The 23,142-nt window shown below is 44.2% G+C and overlaps 1 protein-coding gene across 3 annotated transcripts in view; it reads left to right on the top strand.

Annotated features, from left to right (window-relative positions):
* Positions 1-21,920, top strand: part of HEG1 (heart development protein with EGF like domains 1) — an 87,518-nt gene extending 65,598 nt beyond the window's left edge. For 2 of the 3 annotated variants that reach the window (XM_017516442.2, XM_037734215.1), the window contains 3 exons: positions 9,865-9,952; positions 13,880-14,054; positions 16,862-21,920. In XM_017516442.2, coding sequence (XP_017371931.1) covers positions 9,865-9,952; positions 13,880-14,054; positions 16,862-17,011 — 413 coding nt within the window. In that variant the 3' untranslated portion in view covers positions 17,012-21,920. The remainder of the gene's footprint in view (positions 1-9,864; positions 9,953-13,879; positions 14,055-16,861) is intronic. The other variant, XM_017516443.2, reaches the window with a different exon arrangement.
* The last annotated feature ends 1,222 nt before the right edge of the window (positions 21,921-23,142 follow it).

Below are 23,142 nucleotides of genomic sequence, written 5' to 3'. Positions count from 1 at the left end.
TCTTTTGAGCATAACTAAAAACATAAAAATAATGAAATAAAATCAAACACATTTGATGCTGAATATAAAACTGGCATAAAATTCTTTTGGTGCACCCAGAGTCGAGCTACTTCCAGGCCAGAGTCTAGAGACTTGGAATTACATATCCTTTTAGGATTACTGATGACTTTGGTCATCTGTTTTGTCCTGACTGCAAACTAGCAAGAGGTTACCGAAGATATCCTCAGAGAAAGACTAGGGAGTTACTTCTAGAAGCAATTGTATTTACAGTCATATGAGTAGAGAGGGAGGAGCTCACAGAATTGATGTTCATTTTTTAAGTAGCAGCCTGCAGCCCTGGGTGGTATAATAAACAAACCTGTACTCCTTAGAAGTTCCAGAGGACACTGTGGGGCCATAGAACCATATGATCATGGCCCTTCACTCCAGTGGACCCCAGTCATCATGTGCTAAGTGGTGTTTGGTGCACTCAGTTTAATAAGGCAAGAAGTTATCATACTTGAGGGGTTTTTTTTTAATATAAATTAAAAAGTAGTCAAAATTCTTTCTAGGTGTCGATGCTTAGCAGGGTAGGCTTGAGTATTTTGGAGATTTGGTTTATGTAAAACAGTCTGGATGGCAGTATATGCCCTTTTCTAAAGATCAGTATTCAGGCAAGCCTGTTTCTCATCTGAGCTCAGGGTCTTTATGTTTTCGTGTTTAGGAGGATACCTGTGTCTTAAAGGGCTTGGCTGGACTACAGAATGGTGTGTGTTCACTTTTTAGTGTGAATCTCATTTTTCACTCAAAACCAGAACAGAGTCACAGAGAGCTCGTAAACTGATCAGAGAATGGGGTAGCCTATGCACAAAAATAGATCAGAAAATCTACAACTTTTCAATGTGGAAAAAGGCTGAATAATCAGACAGAGATTTAAGATATTTAAGACTTGTTTCCCAAATGCTGGAATACTAGAACTACATAGTATATACATATGTAGTCTTTCGGAAGAGCTGCTTCAAGGCTAAGAGTAGAGGTTACATCACAAGCCTGAGGACCAGATCCTAAGATACTGTAAGTATTAGAAACAGAGAGGCTTAGACAATTTCATGCAGTATGGATTAAAAAGAATATGAGGGAAGGGGACTCAAGGTGCCGCAATCTGTATCATGTGTGCAAGAAACTCATCTGAATGCAATCCTGCCCGATGGCAGAGAAAGAGCCAGTGACACAGGTGAGAGGTGTGGAGGTGTGGCCACCCCATTCTCCACGTGTGCCCTTTGGGTGAGCCAGGGAGCAGGAGGTAAGAGACGTGACCTGCTCAGTCCTCTTGAGGCCTCTCATCCCTGACAGGCCTCTCATAGTATGAGCTAGTACTTTAAACCTGCTTTGGTCAGACAGCTCCCTAGTTTTCATTTTTTTATTCTTAGAGATGAGGTCTCACTCTGTTGCCCAGGCTGGAGTGCAATGGCCTGATCATGGCTTACTGTGGCCTCAACCTCCCAGGCTCAAGCGATCCTCCCACTTTGGTCTCCCACAGTGTTAGGATCACAGACGTGAGCCACCGCACCTGTCTCCTAAATAAGTTTTATTAGAAAATGCTTCATGTTTCTCAGTGAATGGAAGAGTGATCCATCGAGGGAACGTGAGTCTATACGGGGTTGCGGGAAAGGGGTGTGAGCTGCAGGGCATTATTCTAAGTGGCACTGGCAACTTTTTTCTCAGAGATTATTAAGTACTATACATGTTTGGGGATGCTGTTTCCCTACATCATTGACTATCCTGTAAGTTCTTATGTCAGGAAAAAGTCAAGCCCTCCCTATTATGTTTGTAGGGTCCTGGAAGTAGCCAAGATTTCTCTCTGATTCCTCAGACTTCTTCTTCCTCCCAATTTGTCCGAGTCACCGTCACTGTGTCCAGCAGAGGGCAGAGGCCTGTCGGGATGGTTAGCTCTTGGCCACCTTTTGGAACTGGCAGCTTATCGTTAGTGTGTTAACTTTTGTTATTCTGTGATGGCATGTGGATATCACCTTACCATTTTGATGTCCCTATTAGTTTCAGTGTTGCAAGGCAGTTAATATTATGGTGGCTGACAATAAATAGCACTTGCCACCTGCCTCTTTCTCTGAGGTCTGGGCCCAGACCTGGGTGTTGGTTAAGGAGTTGGGAATTCATCCCTCTCTATGGTGATAACATCTTGGGAGTCTGTGACTCATCACTCAGTGTTTTGCGTCAAATAGCAGGGCTCTGACCGCCCACCGCTGTTACTCCCATTATGCCACCAAAGACAGCAGGAGCCCTCCTGGGGCTGTGACTCAGGCTGGATTTTTTACAGGCAAGAAATGCCTCTTCTCTGTGCAGACTTCTTAGGGCACATCCTCTACCCAAGCCCAGTGAGACTGGGGAAGCCGGCTTTTTCCAGCCAAGCACACAGTCTTAAGATATTCTCACTCCTACGTTCCTTGCAATCATCCAACTCCAGTAGATTTTGGCTTTAGGCATAACCTATGTCCTACCCCTCTAAAAGTTTCTGTTCGCTTTCTAGTTGTGCCCAGATTTCAGTCCTCACTCCTTATAGAGAAACTGGAAAGGGCAGGGCACAGTGGCTCACGCCTGTAATCCCAGCACTTGTGGGAGGCTGAGGCAGGAGAGTCGCTTGAGGTCAGGAGCTCGAGACCAGACTGGCCAACATGGTGAAACCTCATCTCTACCAAAAATACAAAAATAAGCCAGGCGTGGTGGTTCACGCCTGTAATCCCAGCTACTCGGGGGGCTGAGGCAGGAGAATCTCTTGAACCTGGGAGGTGGAGGCTGCAGTGAGCTGAGATTGCACCATTGCACTCCAGCGTGGGCAATAGAGTGAGACTCTGTCTCAACCAGTCAATCTATCTAATCAATAACTGGAAAGGCAGGACAAGCCCTTCTCTCACGTCTTCACCCCTGTGGAAAAGCGGGCCCTGCCGGCCTAGCTGAGATAGGAACCCACTCCTGGGTAGCTCAGGTCTGCACCTTTCTTATCACTGCTCCCCTTTTAATTTTCTAAATATGCAAACTATCTGTCTGTTTATATCCCAGATTCTACCAGTTCCAACAGCAAATACACTGTTTGCCAGATGGCCCCAGAGTTCTTTTAGGAATGTGTCATCAGAAGTGTCTTTCTCTCCCCTGGCTCCACCCTTTTCTTAGGGTGTGCACATTTCCTCTGTTGCTGGATGTTTATGTTGGTTCTTCCTCAGAGTTTCACAGTTGCTCTCATGACAATTTGGGTTGTTTAGGCTTTTTTCTGTTTTTAAAATAAATTACTTTTTAAAAAAATAACAATACAGCACCTGTTCATTAATTTCCCCTATTTTAACCCAAATTAATTAGCAAATAGATAGAAGTTAAGGGAAGAGGAGAAGTAAACAATCTCACTGCCCATTGAAGGCCGTGTTCACCACGTTTCCTTACTACCAAGTGTGGGGCGTGGGGCATAGGCCGGCAGGGTCCATGTCACCTCAGAACTTGTTGGAAATGCACAACTTCAGGCCCCCAACTCCAGACCCACTGAATCCAAATCTGAATTTTCACCAGGGTCATAAATTTAGTTAACATGCAGATTCATATGCATATTAAAGTTTGAGAAACACTGGTGTTACATATTTGTCCAGATATATATATATGTGTATATCTTTGTAACAGAACTTGGAGCTCGCTGAATATACTGTTCTGTAACCTGCTTTTAAACCTAGTAAACTGTGGAATGTTTTCACTTACATAATTTTATAATGTCACTTTTGATAGCCCTGTGGAATTCTACTGTATGGATATACTGTAATTTACTTAACCATTCTCTTCTTGCTGCCTTTCAGAACTCTCTTTTTAAAATATTCCTGTCATCTAATCAATTTTCCTATTTTTTTGTTTTGTTTTGTTTTTTGAGATGAAGTTTTGTTCTTGTCGCCCAGGGTGGAGTACAGTAATACGATCTCTGCTCACTGCAACCTCTGCCTCCTGGGTTCAAGTGATTCTCCTGCCTCAGCCTCCAGAGTAGCTGGGATTACAGACATGCACCACCACACCTGGCTAATTTTGTATTTTTAGTAGAGACGGGGTTTCACCATGTTGGCCAGACTGGTATCGAACTCCTGACCTCAGGTAATCCACCATTTTGGCCACTCAAAGTGCTGGATTACAGGTGTGAGCCACCGTGCCCAGCCCCCATTTTTCTGTCTCATGGATATTGTCACTTTGTGATTATAGAACTCACATAATTCTCCTAGATTACTTTTTTCCTGGCCACAGACGTTTTTTTCTATCCCTCTTTCATATTTGCCACATGTCCCTTTTGTAGGTCATCCTTTCATTCAAAGGGCCTACATCTCTTCAGAGGAGACCCCTTCCCCACAGCCTCCTAGCATCGCCAGCAGGGAGTGAGATTCTGCCTTCCCCACTGAGAGCCCTCTTCCTGTGAAGCCAGACATTCTGCCTAAATATCATTCTGCACTGTCTTCCCAGCCCAACCCACAGTCCGATGGCAGATGTAGAAAGTGTCTTTTAGTTGTATTTACCCAGTTGTTGCCCTGGGCTATAAAAGGCTTGGACCAATGGAAATGCCGTGTGTTGGTGGGAGTCACTCAGAACAAACATCCGGGATTACAGCACTAAACTGCTTAGGAGGAAGGAGAGAGAATCTATTACTATTACCCAGAAGGCAGCTGGAAGTCTCGTGCAGCTAAAAGCAGCCATTTTACTCGGTCTTGACTGACCTCCCTTCACTTCAAACGGGGAAGACGGGGAGTGGGGAAAGGGAACGGCTGCCCCATACCCGACCTTCCTGCTAGTAAGGACTGTTTGGTGAGGTGGAAGGGATAGAGTTGGATAAAACAACTCAGGAGAAAGTGACAGGATCAGGTAGCACACTGTCACAGTGGAGAGTGGTGGGCACTGGGTGTGTTCACACCCTGCCTGTAGACTTGAAGAAGGTGAATTTCAGAAGGTGCAGGGGAAAGTAAGAATGCTGTAAACAGAGATGGAAGAGGAGTGGAAAGATTTTAAAGGCAAAATTTGTCTGGGTGCAGTGGCTCACACTTGTAATCCCAGCACTTTAGAAGGCTGAGGAGGGAGGATTGATTGAGCCCAGAAATTTGAGACCAACCTGGACAACATAGCAAGACCTCATCTCTGCCAAAAAAAAAAAAAGTCAGCCAGGCATGGTGAATTGCGCTTAGTGTCCCAGTTACTCCAGAAGCTGAGGTGGAAGGATCACTTGAGCCAGGGAGGTTGAGGCTGCAGTGAGTTGTGATCATGCCACTGCACTGCAGCCTGAGTGACAGAGCAAGACCCTGTCTCAAGAAGAGATTAAAAAATAAAAGGCAAAATTCTAACTATAAATCACAAGTGAGCTCACTGAGGAAAAATATGGAGAGAAACTGAAATTTTAAGATAAAAGCTAATGTGGCTACCTAGAAAGTTCTGTAATATGTTCAAGAATGTTGAAGGAAGGTGGGCTAAGGTTCTCCTGGAGTAAGTGAGCTTACCTAGCCTAAGCAACAAAGAGAGTTTATTGGAAGGATCCTGGCATCAGAAGTGGCAGAAGCCAAGGAAGTGGGGGAAGGAACCTGAGCAGCTGTGGGTAGCGAGGGGCTTCCTGTGAGAGCACGTGTTGCCATGGCTTCATCCTCATGTCTCGTCTCTGCTCTTTGCTGTGTATCTGCAAGCAGCCTCTCTCCTTCCAGACACCATGATGGAAAACAAGGTCACCAAACAGCTCTTGGTTGGGGGTGGGGAGGTCACTAGCTCAGCAATTGTGAAAGTGAAGACCCTGTCCCAAATTCTTGGGAGGTAACTAACTGATCCAGTTTGGATGATGACTTTATTCCAGGACCAGCCAGCTGTGTCAGGGGATGGTGTTACATGTCTGAGTGTGCCCACAGCCAGCTACAGATGGAAGGAGGTAGCCGGAAGCGGGTGCACAGTTCTCAGAAGGGGGTTGGCTAAGCAGATAGTCTAGTAGATCCCATCCAAAGAAGCATATAAGCATAGACAAATATGGCTCCGATGAAAGGCTAAGACTCAGAATGTGCCGCTGGTTTGATGAAAGATGCTGACAGTGATGACAACAATGTGAAGCTGTGAAGAATAAGGGAAATATGGATCCATTGCTTGAGAGAGACTGAAATGTCAGCAAATGCCAAGAAGAAAGTACGAGTAAGCATTCCAAGTTCTTCATTCCACAAAATCTTTTCAAACTAGAAAAGATAGGACAGACAAGCCTAAGATGACATTCACTGCCTCTGTCTCACTTAAATGGAGCACCTCTGAAGCTAGTAAACACTTCAGTTGGCATTTATTCAAATCCATGCACTTCTACATCATCATAAATCTAAAATCAGTACTTAACCCGAAAAGATCAGATGTAGAATGATTTTAAGAAGATCTGTGGGGGATAGTACAAGTTTACAGTGATATGGCTGCCAAGAACCTCAAATGTACTCTAAAAAATATGTATGTATATATACACATAATGTCAAGATTTCGGGGAGGGGTGTGTGTGTGTAAATATGTAAATAAAATTTGGAAAATACAGAAAAGCACAAAGAAGAAAGCAAGTTATCCACATTACCCAAGGCACTGCTAACTTGTGCAAACATTTTGTCGAGTTCCCTCCCGGGGTCTTTCTCTCTGCTCGTGTGCTGGGTGGTCTCCTGGCTTTCAGCCCAGTGCTCTTTCCTCTCCTGTGCCCTTTCTACACCAGTGCTACCATGGTCTGGTCCACTGGCTGGCAGATCACCATTCCATAAAAGCCTCTACAAGTGCAGGTTCTGAGTCCCTACCCAGAACGACTGAAACAAATCTCTTGGAGCAGGGACCAGGAATCTGAGTTTTAACAAGGCTTAGGGATGACTGGGATGTAGATGGGAATTCAGGAAGTCCTAGCCTATGTCACTGCTACTCAGCTTGTGGTTTACTGTGTGAACTGTTAGTGGACCGTGGCAAGATAACACAGAAGCTGAAACTTAGGAATGTTTATATTAACCTGACATAACTGTGACACTCAAGCATGGGAGCCCTGAAAAAGAGTTTTGTTATATTTTACAAATATGTCAGTCCACAGTCAACTCCTTAAAAAAAAAAAGAGAAAGGGAAATTTATGATAGTTGGTGCTGTGGGGACAGATGAGGGGAAGAGCACATGAGACGTTATTTTCTTTATTTAAAAAGAATATCCAGATTGGGTGCAGTGACTCACATCTGTAATCCCAGCACTTTGGAAAGCTGAGATGGGAGGATCACTTGAGGCCAGGAGTTCAAGACCAGCCTGGACAACATAGTGATACCCCGTCCCTACAAAAAAAATTGCTAAATGCTTGGTCCCAGATACTTGGCAGGAGGATTGCTTGAGCCCAGGAATTCAAGGCTGCAGTGAACTGTGATTGTGCCACTGCACTCCAGCGTGGGCAACATAGTGAGGCCTGTCTAAAAAAAAAAAAAAAAAAAAAAAATCTAGAAGCACAAACAATCAAAAACTGGTTCTCAGGCCAGGTGTGGTGGCTCACACCTGTAATCCCAGCAGTTTGGGAGGCCAAGGTGGGTGGATCACTGGAGGCCAGGAGTTCTTGACCAGCTGGGCCAACATAGAAAAACCCCACCTCTACTAAAAGTACCAAAAAAATTAGCTGGGCATGGTTATGTGTGCCTGTAATCCCAGCTACTTAGGAGGCTGAGGCACAAGAATCACTTGAACCTAGGAGGAAGAGGTTGCGGTGAGCTGAGATGACACCATTGCATTCCAGCCTGAGCGATGGAGGCAGACTCTATAAAAATTTAAAAAGCAAAAAAACTGGTCCTTGACCACAGAGAGTTTGAGAAGCACTGATCTACACCATCTGTGTCTCTTTTTAGACAAACCTGCTTGTTTCAAACAGGAACCTACTATATCTGCAGCCACTTGCAAGGGTCACTTCTAAAATGGATGCTTGTTAACAAAATTTAACAGTGTGGAAGAATAAGCAGGAGCTAGACTTTGGTTTTTAGGAAAAAAGGGAGCCATGGAGGGTTTTTTAAAGCAGGGAAATGGCAAGATCAGATTTCCTTTCTGTAGAGAGTGGACAAGACTGGGCACAGGAGGCTGCATTGGGAAGCAGTTGCAGTTGTCCAGACAATGATGGTAGGTCAGAGCCGTGTTGGGGCAGATGAAGAAAAGTGGATAAATTCAAGAGGTGTGTTTTCTGTCCTCACTTTTGTTAAAAAAGAAACTTTCAAATACCTGTGAGGTGAAGAAGAGAATGTGTTTATTCCATGGCTTGGCTTTGTTTCCTGTGTATCTTAATACTGAGGGGTTTGTATCCTAACACTGATGGTTTCGCACAATAGTCAGCTTTCTGTGCTATTTATTTATGTAAAAGGATAGGTAAAGTGCTGCATGGCTTGTGTTTGCCCACAGTCTGCCAGCTGCCTGCCTTCACTCTCAATCAGCACCTAGTGCTCTAGGAGCTTGATGAGGAGGGGAGGAGGGTGTCACCCTGTGCCTTGTCCTTGTTTATGAGGACAAGGGCCTAGAGAGCACAGTTCCAATTTTAATTACTATCAAGAATCTGGCTACTGGCATTTCATCTTGGATCTTACAATCAAAGAACACAATGTTCATTATATTTCAGAAACCAAAAAATTAGAATATTTAATAGAATTTATTGAGAATATGATTTTTTCCAGAAATACATAGATATAAAAACAAAGCTTTTAATATTGCTTCCTACATATGATATGTACTTGCTTAAATCACTGATAATTTCTGGTAATTCAATTCAATGTGTATTTGTTGAGGAGGTGCTCAGTTTCTAGCATGGTTGATGCAGTGATTTCCAGACTCTGGACTTAACTGATCAGTAATGTTCTTTATAAAATTGGGGAGTCTAACCTAGGGTTGCCTTCTTTTTGTTTTATCAAGTAAGAATCTAGAACTGGATCAATAATTTCTATATCTACTATCACCATGAACTAAAAAAATTAACACCAAAGAGTGGGAAGTGGCCGAGGAAAGATTCTGTGTTATCTCCATCACTTTTTAATTTAATTTTTTTAGCCTGTGTCACCCACACTGGAGTGCAGTGGTGTGATCTCAGCTTACTGCAGTCTCAGTCTCCTGGGCTCTTCCGCTACTTTTATAAAAATTAGATTTACTGAGACATAATTTACACATGATAAACGGTCCATCTTAAGTGAGAAAGAAAAGTAGAAAGGACAAAAATCTTAGATTATGGAACAGTGATCAAAAAGGAACAAATTACGTTTTTGAAAAACTCATAATTCACATTTATTTTTCTCTTTTTGCCATGGGTTAGTGAAAGCATCATCAGGGACTGGTGCACAGGTAGAAGTTAGGAGCCACTATCCCAGGAGTGGCTTTAAAAGGGGAACTTTTTGGCCGGGAGAGATGGCTCACATCTGTAATCCCAGCACTTTGGGAGGCCAAGGCGGGCGGATCACAAGGTCAGGAGATCGATACCATCCTTGCTAACACAGTGAAACCCTGTCTCTACTGAAAATACAAAAAATCAGCCTGGTGTGGTGGCATGCACCTGTAATCCCAGCTACTCGGGTGGCTGAAGCAGGAGAATCGCTTGAACCCTGGAGGCAGAGGTTGCAATGATCTGAGATCCCTGCATTCCAGCCTGGGTGACAGAGTGAGACTCCATCTCAAAAAAAAAGGAGGGGGAGGAACCTTTCTAAATACAAAGAGCCTTAGAGATAGCCATTGAGGATCCATTGCCAGAGAATGGGAAGTGGTAGGCGAGGCACCCCTCAAGGGAGGGTGATTGACTGTAGAGTCAGGGGAGACCATTCTTGAGAACTCACTCCTTCCTTCATTACCTCCAGCCAATCTGCTTTTTTGTTTCCCATTTAGCCTATCAACTTATCACTGTGGTGATCGCAGCAGCGGGAGGTGGGCTCCTGCTCATCCTAGGCATCGCACTGATCGTTACCTGTTGCAGGTAAGTGATGAGAGCTCAGATTCCAATCCTGTTTCTTTGCCTGGACTATACAAGGATCAGTTTTTATTCTTTTACAGAATACTTGAGATGGTTCACAGTATTAAATCATAATGTGTGACTAACCCATTTTAAAAAAAGGAGAAAGGGAATTTACGATAGTTGATGCCTATGAGAAAAAAGAAGAAGAGTAAATGAAACTTTATTTTCTTTATAATAAAATAATAGCCAAAAGCACAAGCAGGAAAAGAAAAAAGAAATAAATTGGGCTTCATCAGAATTAAAAACTTTTGTACTCCAAAGGATACTATCAAAAAAGTGAATAGACTCCCATATTTGCAAATATGTATTACATGAGAAAATACTTGCAAATTATATGTCTAGTAAGGGACTTGTACTAGAATGTAGAAAGAACTCTTACAACAACCTAATTTTTAAAATGGACAAAAGCTTGAATAGACATTTCTTCAAAGAAGATACACAAATGGCCAGTAAGCATATTGTCTTAGTCCATTTGTGTTGCTGTAAAGGAATACCTGAGGCTGGGTGTATTACTGCATTTTCACACTGCTGATAAAGACATACCCGAGACTAGGCAGTCTGCAACAGAAAGAGGTTTAATGGACTTACAGTTCCATGTGGCTGGGGAAGCCTCACCATCATGGTGGAAAGCAAGGTGGAGCAAGTCACGTCTTACATGAATAGCAGCAGACGAAGAGAGAGCTTGTGCAGGGGAACCCCCCATAGAACCATCAGATCTCATGAGATTCATTTACTATCATGAGAATAGCATGTGAAAGACTCACCCCCATGGTTCAGCCACCTCCCACCAGCTCACTCCCACAACACATTGGAATTCAAGATGAGATTTGGGTGGGGACGTATCACTGGGTAATTTATAAAGAAAAAGTTTCATTTGGCTCATGATTCTGATGGCTGGAAAGCTTGAGATTGGGCATCAATATCTGATGAGGGCCTCAGGCTGCTTCCACTCCTGGGGGAAGATGAAGGGAGCCGCCTGATGAGAAAGGAAGCAAGAGGTAAGGGGCTGGAGGAGACATATCAGGCTCATCTTAACAACCAGCTCTCCCAGGAAAGGCATTAGTCCTTTCATGAGACATCTACCCTCATGGCCCAAACACTTCCCTGTAGGCCCCACCCCCAGCACCTCCACACTGAGGATTAAATTTCAGCATGAGACTGGGTGGGGACAAACCATATCCCAATCATAGCACATGCAAAAGGATAATCAACATTATTACTCACCTAGGACATGCAAATCAAAACCACCATGAAACACCACTTCACGCTTACTAAGATAACTATTAAAAACAAAACCCAGAAAATAGTGGCCCGGCACAGTGGCTCAGGCTGTAATCCCTACACTTTGGGAGGCCTAGGTGGGTAGATCACTTCAGGTCAGGAGTTCAAGACCAGCCTGGCCAACACAGTGAAACCCCATCTGTACCAAAAATTTAAAAAATTATCCAGGCATGGTGGTGCACACCTGTAATCTCAGCTACTTGGGAGGCTGAGAAGAGAATCACATGAACCCCGGAGGTGGAGGTTCTAGTGAGCCGAGATCATGCCACTGCACTCCAGCCTCTGAGCCAGACTCTGTCTCAGAAAAAGAAAACAAAACCAAAACACAGAAAATAGAAAGCATCATTGGTGAGGATGTGGAAAAATTAGAATCCCTGTGCACTGCTGGTGGGAATGTAAAATGGTGCAGCCGCTTTGAAAGAGTCTGAAAGTTAAAGACAGAGTTACCATTGGACCCAGCACTTCCACTCTTAGGTATATCAAAAGAAGTGAAAAGGTATACTCACTCAAAAACTTTACATTAGTGTTCACAGCAACATTATTCATAATAGCCAAAAGGTGAAAACTCTACCAGTTTGTCAATGGATAAACAAAATATGATCTATTTATACAATGGAATATTATTCATGCATAAAATGAATAAAGCACTGATACATGCTATAACATGGGTGAACCTTGAAAATACACTAAGTGAAACAAGCCAGTCCCAAAAGACCACGTATTGTGCGACTCTGTTTATATGACCTATCTGAAATAGGCAAATCTAATAGAGTTGGCAGTAGATTAATGGTTGTCTAGGGCTAGGCTGGTGGGGAAAAGGGGAGAATTGGAAGTTGGTGGCTGAGGGGTATGGGGTTTCTTCTTGGGATGATAAAACTGTTCTAAAATTGTGATGATGGTTGCACAAGTCTGAATATGCCAAAAACCATTAAATGAGTGAATTGCATAGTATGTGAACTGTTTTTCAGTAAAGCTACATACAGAGAGAAAGAGAAGCAGACAAAGAAAGAAAGATGAAATATTTTTGCAGTAGAGAGGTTGTAGCAGCAATGTAGGATGAGCGGTAAGCCTGGCTCTAGGCTTCCTGGAAGCCACTAAGATTGAGTTTCTACTGGAAAAGGTAGGGAAAGAAGGAAATTGATTCCCCTTCTCTGTGATGATCTATTCAGATAAGGGAAAATTATGACCTCTGACTCAGATGATGATAATGGCAGGAATTATCTAGATGTAACAGATGGGGGGAACCTCCCAAATTAGCCAGTTATCTTTTCTCCCGTTGACATGAAGGACATTTTAAGATATCCTCTGTCTCATAAAAGGTGGCAAAGAGTAATTTGCCTTAACTGCCCAACCAGGAATGCAGGCCTTATGATATAGCCTTTGCCTGTCATTTTCCAAATTGCCATCAAATCGTCAAAAGAAAAGCCATATGAGTGGAAATAAACTTCAGGGGATGAGATTACGCGTGGGTACCTAGAAGGACATGACCTGAGTGCTCAGGGGACAGAAGTCTCATATTTGCTGCATGTTCTGTACCGTGTGGTGTTCCCATTGGGGGAGGAGCCTGTGCCTGCTGGCTCTTGAGAAGAGAAGGTAGTTGTGCATGAGTATGTCATCATCTGAGCCTGGGTACCCACCCACCAGGAAGCAACACAGTGGCAGGTCTGTTCCCAACTTCCACAATGAGCCAGCGCCTAGCCACCTACTGGATATTTGCTTTTATGACCCTGAGTCACTTTATGCCTTCCCTAGAAAGCTTGTATATAGGTTAAGTGAAGTAGAAAAAAAAAACTTCAGATTATCCTCTGACAAATATAATTTAAAATTTCTGATCCTGGGCCCCTTAGAGAGGTGAAGAACACAGATTCCAACTATTCACAGTCAGTAAAATCTCATGAGTAGCGTTGCTCTAACCTGCTGAAATGAGAATTTGTATAGGTCTATAAATAGGTGGGCTTTTTCATAAACAAACCATTCTGTTTTTGTGACTTGCGAAATATTTGCTTTGTGTGATAGAAAGAGCACTGCCTGGGGAGTTGGGACGCCTGAATTCTAGTTCCAACCCTTCTAGTAGCAAAAGATGACCCAGGGGACAAGTCAGTTCTCTTTACTAAGCTGGAGCTGCACCATCCCATCCCTAGAGCTTCTGATTCAGTCAATCTGGGGGAGACCCAGACTCCCCATGTAAGTTTTGTTGCTTGGCAGCTCGGGATCCACTGGACTAGAATGAGTCTAAGGGCTCTTCTGGCTCCAGCATTCTGTGAATTTATGAGCCTTGTTTTCCTGGCCACCTCCATGACACAGTGATCTCTGTCCTTCAGAAGAATCTAAATCTGCTCTATTGCCTCTGTTTTTGTCCCCTCACCCCCTGATAATCTGGCCTTTTGAGATTGGAAGACTTCGTATCTTTTTTAACACTTAACTGCATATTTACTTGTTGTAGGCAAATACCAAATATCAATAATAATACCACTTCTCACTAGGCAGTAACAAAGAAATACAATGATAGCTTTCAGTTGAATTTACCTTATAAAATAATAGTTGGTGATTTCACAGATATCATTTCTTTAAAGAATTGAGCCTTACACATATTTTTGTTTCCCACAGAAAGAATAAAAATGACATAAGCAAACTCATCTTCAAAAGTGGAGATTTCCAAATGTCCCCATATGCTGAATACCCCAAAAATCCTCGCTCCCAAGAATGGGGCCGAGAAGCTATTGAAATGCATGAGAATGGAAGTACCAAAAACCTCCTTCAAATGACGGATGTGTACTACTCGGTGTGTATTCCTGTGTCGGGACAACCCCAGGGCCCCTGGTTCCTCTGAGAAGTAAAGGAATTCTGTTTTGTTGTAGTAAAAGCATTACAGTTAGTTAAGGGCATTACAAAGAGTAGTGGCATGAACCCCTGATTTACATATTTTACTATTCAGTTTACTCACAGTCTATTTGCATGGTACTTCTCAGAATTGCTGTTGAGGTATGAAGGATATTTCCATAGAACACATCATATTTATAATAACGTTCTTGCTATTAAACTTGCTTTTAAGTTAGAGGAATGGAAACTGAAAGGTAGAGCAAGAATTTAGTGATATTTAGCCTTGGGCCCTTTCATGTGAATCTCCTGTCTGCCATGCTTACCTTGTGTGGTTAGGTGCTTAAAACTAGGGGATTGGTGGCTGGGCACAGTGGCTCACACCTGTAATCTCAGCACATTGGGAGACCGAGGTGGGCAGATCTCATGAGTCCAGGAGTTTGAGAGCAGCCTGGGCAACATGGCAAAACCATGTTTTTACAGAAACTGTGCTCATCTCTACAAAAAATTAGCCTGGCGTGGTGGTGCACGCCTGTCGTTCCAGCTATTTGGGAGGCTGAGGTGGTAAGATTGCTTAAGTCTGGGAGCAATCTTTTTTTTTTTTTTTTTTTTTTTTTTTTGAGACGGAGTTATGCTCTTGTTACCCAGTCTGGAGTGCAATGGCGCGATCTCGGCTCACCGCAACCTCCGCCTCCTGGGTTCAGGCAATTCTCCTGCCTCAGCCTCCTGAGTAGCTGGGATTACAGGCACGCACCACCATGCCCAGCTAATTTTTTTGTAGTTTTAGTAGAGACGGGGTTTCACCATGTTGACAAGGATGGTCTCGATCTCTTGACCTCGTGATCCACCCGCCTCGGCCTCCCAAAGTGCTGGGATTACAGGCTTGAGCCACCGCGCCCGGCCTTGGGAGCAATCTTAAGTAGTGAGCCAAGATTCCACCACTACACTCCAGCCTGGGCACCAGAGTGAGATCCTACCTCAAAAAAACAAAAATAAACAACAACAACAAAAAACCATGGGGAAAAGGTATAAAGAGAACAATAATTCAATGTTGTCCTCAACAAGCACTTCTGAGAGGTTTAAAGATTGTGTACTCAGTAGGCCTTTAATAATTTGCTATATCCACCCTGGACTGCCTCATTTGGAAAGGTAGGAGACAACCTTGAACCCTTGCTGCTTCTCTCCCACGCTGAATTTAACCTGTGTTGTATTCCTGTGCACTGTCCAGCTCATTTCACACCACTGTATCACCCATAAAGCAAACATGAACAGCCATATCTGAGCTGAAAAATAAACGATGTCAGGTGACTTCTCATGCCATGTGGGGCCGTTTGAGGAACAGTAATAAATGTGAAACCTTGGCCCGTGGGGACTTAATGGTTCTCGGCAATCTTGTTACAGAAACCACAGTCCCTCTGGTTGCTATGGGAATTAACCATGAGGATTCAGACTTTGGATAGGAGGGGCAAGTTTGTTCATGCTAAGGAGGTGTTTATTTTCATAGACTCTTTCTTGAAAAATTTGAATCTAGAGGAAGAACAGAAAGTTATAAATAAGGAAAAAGGTAAACATAAACAGAGATACCCACTTAGCTCTAGTGAAAATATTCCCATGGATGTTTCTTCATAGGGCCTTGTTTCTCGGTTCCTCAGGAAAGTCCTTTTCCTTTACTAACTGATGCCATAACTGAGCAGGTATTTTACTCAGGTATGTCCCCACACTCACATCCTTTGCTCGGGACTCATCAGCCCCAGCATGTTACAATAACTAGCAACAAACAGGCCTGTGGTATCATAGGAGCTGGCTTCACCACATGTTTTCATGGCATTAGCTAAAGAGTTATAGTCAAGAATGTAAATGAACCCCATTTTTATTCAAAAGATAGCAGGCTAACCACGCACCGTGGCTCATGCCTATAATACCTGTAATCACTTTGGGAGGCCAAGGTGGGGGGATTGCTTGAGCCTAGGAGTTCAAGACCAGCCTGGGCAACATGGTGAGACCCTGTCTCTATAAAAATTTTTTTTAATTAGCAAGGCATGGTGGTGCACCCCTGTAGTCCCAGCTACTCAGGAGGCTAAAGCAGGAGGATCACTTGAGCCCAGGAGGTCAAGGCTACAGTGAATAGTGTTTGTGCCATTGCACTCCAGGCTGGGCAACACAGCAAGACCCTGTCTCAAAGAAAAAAAAAATGGCTGAGCAGTCTGTAGAGGCAGAGCCTAAGCTTAGGGTATGAAGCTATCACCTGGGTAGACTAGCTGTTCCTCACAGTGGGCTCAGGTGTGGTACAGGTGATTTCCATGTTGGGCTCTCCTATGGCTCACTTATGATACACAGTATCTAATGTTTTATTTCTGCCAAAAAAGCATTTACCTTGGTGCTACTATGAGGGCCTCCTCAAAGTAGACCCTCTTATTTAAAAGGAACCTTTCTTTGAGATCAAACTGGTAACCTGAGGATTGCTGTTGGCCTCCTGGTTTGGGGTCCTAACTCCACCCGCAACAGGGTGGTCGTAGGACCCTACAAAGGTCAGTTCCCTCCTTTGCATCAGTTGCCTTCTGCATACTGGCAAAGACAGGAGGGATTTAAAGTGGGTTGCGCTCCACAGAGAAAGATACTTTAAAAAACATTAGAAATAATCAGTAGAAACACATCCATACAGGATAAAGCCAGGTCTTTTTCTACATTGATCTAAAATCATTGGGATTTAACACTATAATTTAAACCCAAGAATGATAAATTGACTTTTCTTCTTTTCTCTTTGGTAACCAGCCCACAAGTGTAAGGAATCCAGAACTTGAACGAAACGGACTCTACCCAGCCTACACTGGACTGCCAGGATCACGGCATTCTTGCATTTTTCCCGGACAGTATAATCCATCTTTCATCAGTGATGAAAGCAGAAGAAGAGACTACTTTTAAGTCCAGGAGAGAGAGGGACTCATTGCTCTAAGCCAGTCGCCTGGGACCTCTGTGGCTCAGAGGACTGCACCAGGAGGCTATACCCAGGATTTGTTGGAGCCATGCTGAGTGGCAGGCAGGAAGAGGGATAGGCATGCGGGGCGTGACCACAGTGGAGGGGACAGGTGGATGTGGAACCACAGGCTGCTCATTCGGCACCTTTGCTGTTACTGTGAACATGAATGTGGGCCAGTACCAAGAGAGTCTGAGTGACTGCACCACGGCACTGGCACCAGGGTGGCTAGTAGCCAGGGCAGACCACTAGGCATCAGTGCAGGGACCTGGTTTTCCCTTCGTTTGCACTTTAGTAAATTGGGTGGGAGGTTTCCTTTTGGATCTGTTTCAAGTCTCTTCCAGAAAGAAGGCTTCCTTTCCTGAGACACTTTCTTAAGCAGCAATTTGGTGATTCCTTTGCCGCAAAATACTAGCTTGTTAGTTACTTTCGTGCCCAGTGCCTGTGTGCTAAACAACAGATGAGGATGAGCGTACCACTTAAATCTGAAGATGTTGCTGTTGAACGGACGGTGTTTGAATATGTTTCTCGATTGTCTTATGCTACAGTTTCCAAGCCAACCCTCACAATGAGGAAATGAAATGTGTGAGGCACAGCACACAACTGCAATGTGTTTTTTTTAAGTCAAGTTCTTAAATTTTATTTAAGATTTTTGTTTAAAATCTCTTTGCAGTTAAATCTCACTTTTTCAAACAAGCCTGGATCAGGGCAAAACAACGGATATTTGGTTTTAGCTGGAGGCTCGGGAGGCAGATTGCAGGCAGGGGGTAATTTTCATCCATGAGGGCACAGCGTGGGGCCTGGGGCTCTGACCACCACCGTGGAGGCCAGAGGCAGCTGTGTATGAAGGAGAATCAAACTGGATGCAGGTTTCAGCACTACAGGAAAGCAGCCTGGTGATCCCCTGCAGCTGGATGTGATTAGAGGGATGGGCTGAATCAGCAAGTTGGAGCTCCCGCATCGCCAGTGCTTTGGGAAGCTGCGGGGATTCCTGAGGAAGTACAGGGAACCGAGATGGAGCCACACGTGTTTGCTCACCTGCTACTGCAGTACTTTGTCCCCAGAATCCCGTCCACAAATCCCGTGTAAACTTTCAGCCACGCAAAGCTGTTTACTCGGCTGAAGAAGTCACTTATTTTTTCTTACCCAGTCATTTGCACCTCTTTATATGGCTGTGTAACGCTCTCCAGACACACAGTTATGCTTCCAGTCAGCGTGGGAGAACCGAAGACTTCCGGTTGGTCGAGGATCTGCGAGTTGACTTTTGAGAAGGAAGTTCATGTGTCTTATTTATTACTCCTGTGACGTGGGTCCTGCCAGGAAGACATCCAGTACTCATTGTCTTTAATTGCCACCTGTGGAACTGTTTATTGGCCGGCTTTGGGGCCTCCAGGTTTTGCATGAAGGGAGAGGAATACAGAGGTAAAAGCATGTCTCCAGCCTGAAGCGGAGCCCCGCAGCACACACATTCCTGGAAGTGGTGCAGCCATTGGGGACAGTTCTGCCCCGAGTTGGTTGTTTCTTCAAGGTCCTCTAATCTTTTCACAGCATATGTAATCCCTGCTCTTTGCATAATCCTTGGCCGTGATGGTTTTAAGCACGAACTCCTGTGTCCCCTGGTTTCCATCACTCACCATCATCCTGCTCTAACTAGAGCCCTGGTCAGGTGAGGCGCATTTTCGTAGTTAAATTGCTCTCATCCATGAGATAAATAAAAGAAGAGCTGTTTTTGTCACTAGAGGCTAACCTAAAATTTCAAAGCATCACGTTTTTGAAATCTTGGACCTTGCCTTTCTCTTTCTGTAGACCCAATGGCCCTTTGTGGCTCAGGGCCTCACACCTAACTAGAGAGCTCCAAGCTCCTGCAGCTCACCTGAGCTCACAGACTTGGCTTCTTGGCTCCTTCCGCAGCATCCCTGCTCATTCCCAGGACCCGCAGCTGTGGGAAGAGCCATGTAGGGAGGCTATTCTCAGGCATACACTTCTGCCGCTTTCAGCTGACATAGCAGCTGACAAATCATCTCCTCTGTTGGAGCCAGAAGCCTTCAGCTCTACAAAATGAAGTGTTCGGTCCCAAAAGCATTCTTGGGAAGAATCCCAACGTCCAGAAAACGCTATCCTGTGAGTTCCCAGAATGCTTTCTCGTTTATGGGTTTCGTCTGTATGGAGTGGATTAAGAGTGTTTTATTTTGTTGTTTTAACTGGAAAAAAAAGGAGGCACCCTCGAGGTTGAGTTCACATGGTCTCCACAGTTTCCAGGAGGTGTGTGGCAGGGGGGAAGGCACCTCAGGCTCTTAGGGGGCATGAGTAATGCATGGCTGTGACCCAGTGAGGAAGGGAGAGGCCAGTCTCATGCCTGCTTGGGGTTCCTAGCTGCAGAAGGGTCCCGCCTGGGCCGAGGGGAAATACCTGGTAGCAGAAGAGGTCTGGATGCACAGCTGGCATGCCGAGGCTGTCTGCCCAGACACAGTGCTCCATGGCAGCCCCGGCAGCCCCTGCAACTGGGGTGCACAGATGCCACAGTCCTGCACCAATGTCCCACAGCTGGGGGAAGGTGAGAGGAAGGGGAAAGTGATGCGTACCTGCTCAAGAGATGCTTAAACCTCTGTAGAGAAGAGCCAGGCCCAGGGGCACCTGTGTGTCCCATAACACACCACAGCAGGGAAGGGTGGCTGGCTGGCTTCCTGGCATCAGTGGTTTGGTTTAAGCTTTAGAGGGTCTTATTGCCATTGTGTTTTCCTCTGCCCCTTGAGCCAACCTAAGGCCCTGAAGTCTGTTTCTTTAGGCGGATGAATTGGCATGCTCCTACTATGACCAGGCTCTGGGCAGGGCTCCTCACAGCACCCTCAAGAGGTGGGCATGGAAGTGCCCAGTTCTCAGATACAAAAACATTCAGAGAGAGTAAATAACTTGCCTTGTAGAGGCAGGACTGAAACCCTCATCTGCCTGACTCCCCCTGCTGCTCTGCCCACTGTAGTCCCCTGCCTCGCTGTCTTGGCACACAGCTCACCATCCTGTGTACCTTAAATATCAAAGACGGCAAGAGAGAAAGGACCTTAAAAATAAGGTTTTTTTCTTAAGGAACCTTATTATTAAGGCGTAACTAATGACATGAAATTTTAAAAAATGCTGAATACCCTTTTGAAAATGTCCTTTCAGTTTGATTTTAACATATATTTCTCAGACACTTGTCATGAAGAAAATAGTGGCTGGTTTGTGCTGGCACGTGGCTTTGGCTATAGGAAGTGAAAGTTGAGGACCTGGGTTTCTGACATACGTACATGTCAGACATATCCATCTGAGGGCTGCTGGCCTTGTTCCCATGGTAAGGCCATGGCTTCTACATAGTGGAAGCATATTTTTCTGAAGCGTTTTCAGAATTGGGAACATATTTGGTAGAACGTCTTAAACACATCTTCCTCCTTTGAGAGGAAGTATGTTTTCAGAAGCAGCTAAATCATTTAGAGTCAAAATTGCTGATAGGTGGTTCATTCAAGCTGGCTGATGGCATCTGAGGTCAAACACTAAGATGTGACGATTGAGTTCTTAAAGAGGTAACTCTTAAAGTGGGCCCAAGGGAGAAGGCAGCATCTTTGGACTCTTAGCCTGGATGGCTACCTGAGAACATGCTGTTGAAGGATGACACCTATACAGATGTGAAAGTTCCCAGAGCAGGCACCTTCAGGTCACCCTCACACGTGGCTTTTTGGTGCCTGCATGAAACTGCCTTGCCCCCTGGTGAAGTGCCCGGGTGTTCTGTAAGCCGGTTTAACTTTGCCTGAAGGAGAGAAGCCGCCCAGTCCTGTTGCCCTTGGCTAAGTTTTGCCTAACACACCCAAAACTAGGGTTTGGACCCATAGTTCTAAAACACACCAATTTTGAGACTACAGCACTTCTTTGGAGAGAGGAAGAATGTACAGTTCAGTATTTCAGTGTTTTGCATTTTACTTGAAATTACCCTTAGTATCAGATTTTTTTTTCCTATCTGAAACATTTTGTGGGGATGAGAAGGGACATTTCATTTCCTCTTTGACAAAGTGTCAGTCTGAGGTTCTCATGCATGTTTCTGGAAACTTTTGTAGAGTTTGCCTTTGAGTATATTTTCTTTCTTTTTCTTTTCTCAAATCTCCAAGGAAGAGAACTGACTAAAATAGTAGGAACATTAAAGTATTAAATGCCAATTAATTTGTTGCACTAAAGTATCTTCATTAGCATTACACTCCATCACTTCTGATGTGAACTGTCACAGAAAAACCTATGAAACCAAAGGGGACCATTTAGGTCTATAAAGAGACAGGTCTGAGACTTGCTCTGTCACCTGGGCATTTTCAAAGAGAACATTTTGGAGAATTTGCGTATTCTGATTTTTTTTTTGATGCACTTAACACACCTCATTACAGATTTCTTGGGTGGGGAGGATGGGATATACCAGGGGTGGGATGGAATCAGTTCTGCCTGGGAAACTAATCTGACTTATTTACCTTTCTGTATTAACCTTGGCCTGTCCTGAAAAGAGAATGACTGTTTCATCATGAGTTGCTCTGAGTTTTGTTAATGTTTTGTGTTGCTGGATTGATGGTTAAATGAAGCATGTAGCTGGAATAGGAACTTTCGGAGTTTTTGCATTGTCCTGGATTTCTCTTTGTAAACCTTTAAACCTTAGCCCCTGATTGATTGTGTTAAACTCATTATGAGAATGTTATTTAAAGTTGTATTATAATTGCAACCTCCACTAATTATTCAGTACTGTAGCAGCAAAGTATTATTTGTAAGAATTTGGTTATTTTTATACGTATATTCACTATAAGTCTGGCGTTCTAGTCAGTAAAACGATGCAATAAAATTAATATCATTTTCGCTGTGTGTTTTCCTCTTACTAACAAGAAAGCCAGAACAGAATGCAACAAGTTATTTTTCAGGAGGGCATCACTTAAACAATGGAACAGTTGTACAGTGAACTTCCACGTGGCGAATGTGGAGGCTGCATCATTTCTGTATTCTCAGTGCCCAGCATTGGAGAAGTACACTTTTGATGATGGATAGACAGATGGATGGACAGATGGGTGGAGGGATGGACAAACAGACCTGAATGGCAGAAAGCCAAACTTAGATATAATGCCTGCTTTTGTTTATGTGAACTGGAGAGCATAAGTGACAAATTCAGACACTTACAATTTCCTCTTCATTGTCTCCCACTATCCCCTCCATGTCAACTCTTCATGTGTTGGAGGAGAGGGGAAAGTAAGCCTACGTGTTCTCTGTGGGGAGAATCTGCAGAACTTCAAGATGGTGGGCCGTGGACCTTACACTGATGGTGGCCAAGGGATGTCGCTGCCTGTCTAGATATACATTCATGAATTAATTGCTTCCTTGGATGCCTTGTAGGTCAGTGATGATGAGCCTCTCGTATGCTTTGTGGCAAAAACCTTGGCACTGGGGAGGCCACTAATGGCAGTGTGGGGCATGAAGGGGACCTTTTGGCTGGTTGGATCAGGGCTATGGCCTGTCAACCCAGTGGAGGTGGCCGGTAGCACTATCCTCTCCTGAGCTAGCCCCACCCATTCAGCTCTCCCAGCCCGGAAGCTCACAGTCCCAACTGAGGTCTAAGTTTCTTTATCCATTATACCACAGTTTCTTTATCCATTCACCTATTGATGGGTACTTAGGAACCCAGGACTGACACTTTCTTGTTACCGCCCAGCTTAGGCAGATATAAACATCACCTCATTTCCAGACCTTCTCTCCCCTCATACTAGTTTTTCTTTGTATTTTATTTTTTTTAATTGTGTAAGATATACAACATGATGTTTTGATATACACAGTGAAATGGCTATTATAGTCAAGCAAATTGTTATATATATCATCTCACTGTTATGTGTGAGTTGGGGGTGGAGGGGGTAAGAGCACCTAAAATCTACTCTCTTAGCAAATTTTCAACACACAATGCAGTGTTATTAACTATGGTACTCAGCCTGTACATTAGATCCCTAGGCCGATTCATCTAACATCACTGCATGTACCCTTTGATCTATTTCTCCCCAGTTCTTTGCACCCACCCCCCCACCACCACTGTTCTACT

Source organism: Cebus imitator, unplaced genomic scaffold (genome assembly GCF_001604975.1).
Source record: "Cebus imitator isolate Cc_AM_T3 unplaced genomic scaffold, Cebus_imitator-1.0 Scaffold588, whole genome shotgun sequence".
Classification (NCBI taxonomy): Eukaryota; Metazoa; Chordata; class Mammalia; order Primates; family Cebidae; genus Cebus; species Cebus imitator.
Note: the sequence above shows the minus strand (reverse complement) of the source record. Positions and strands in the feature narration are given on the sequence as shown.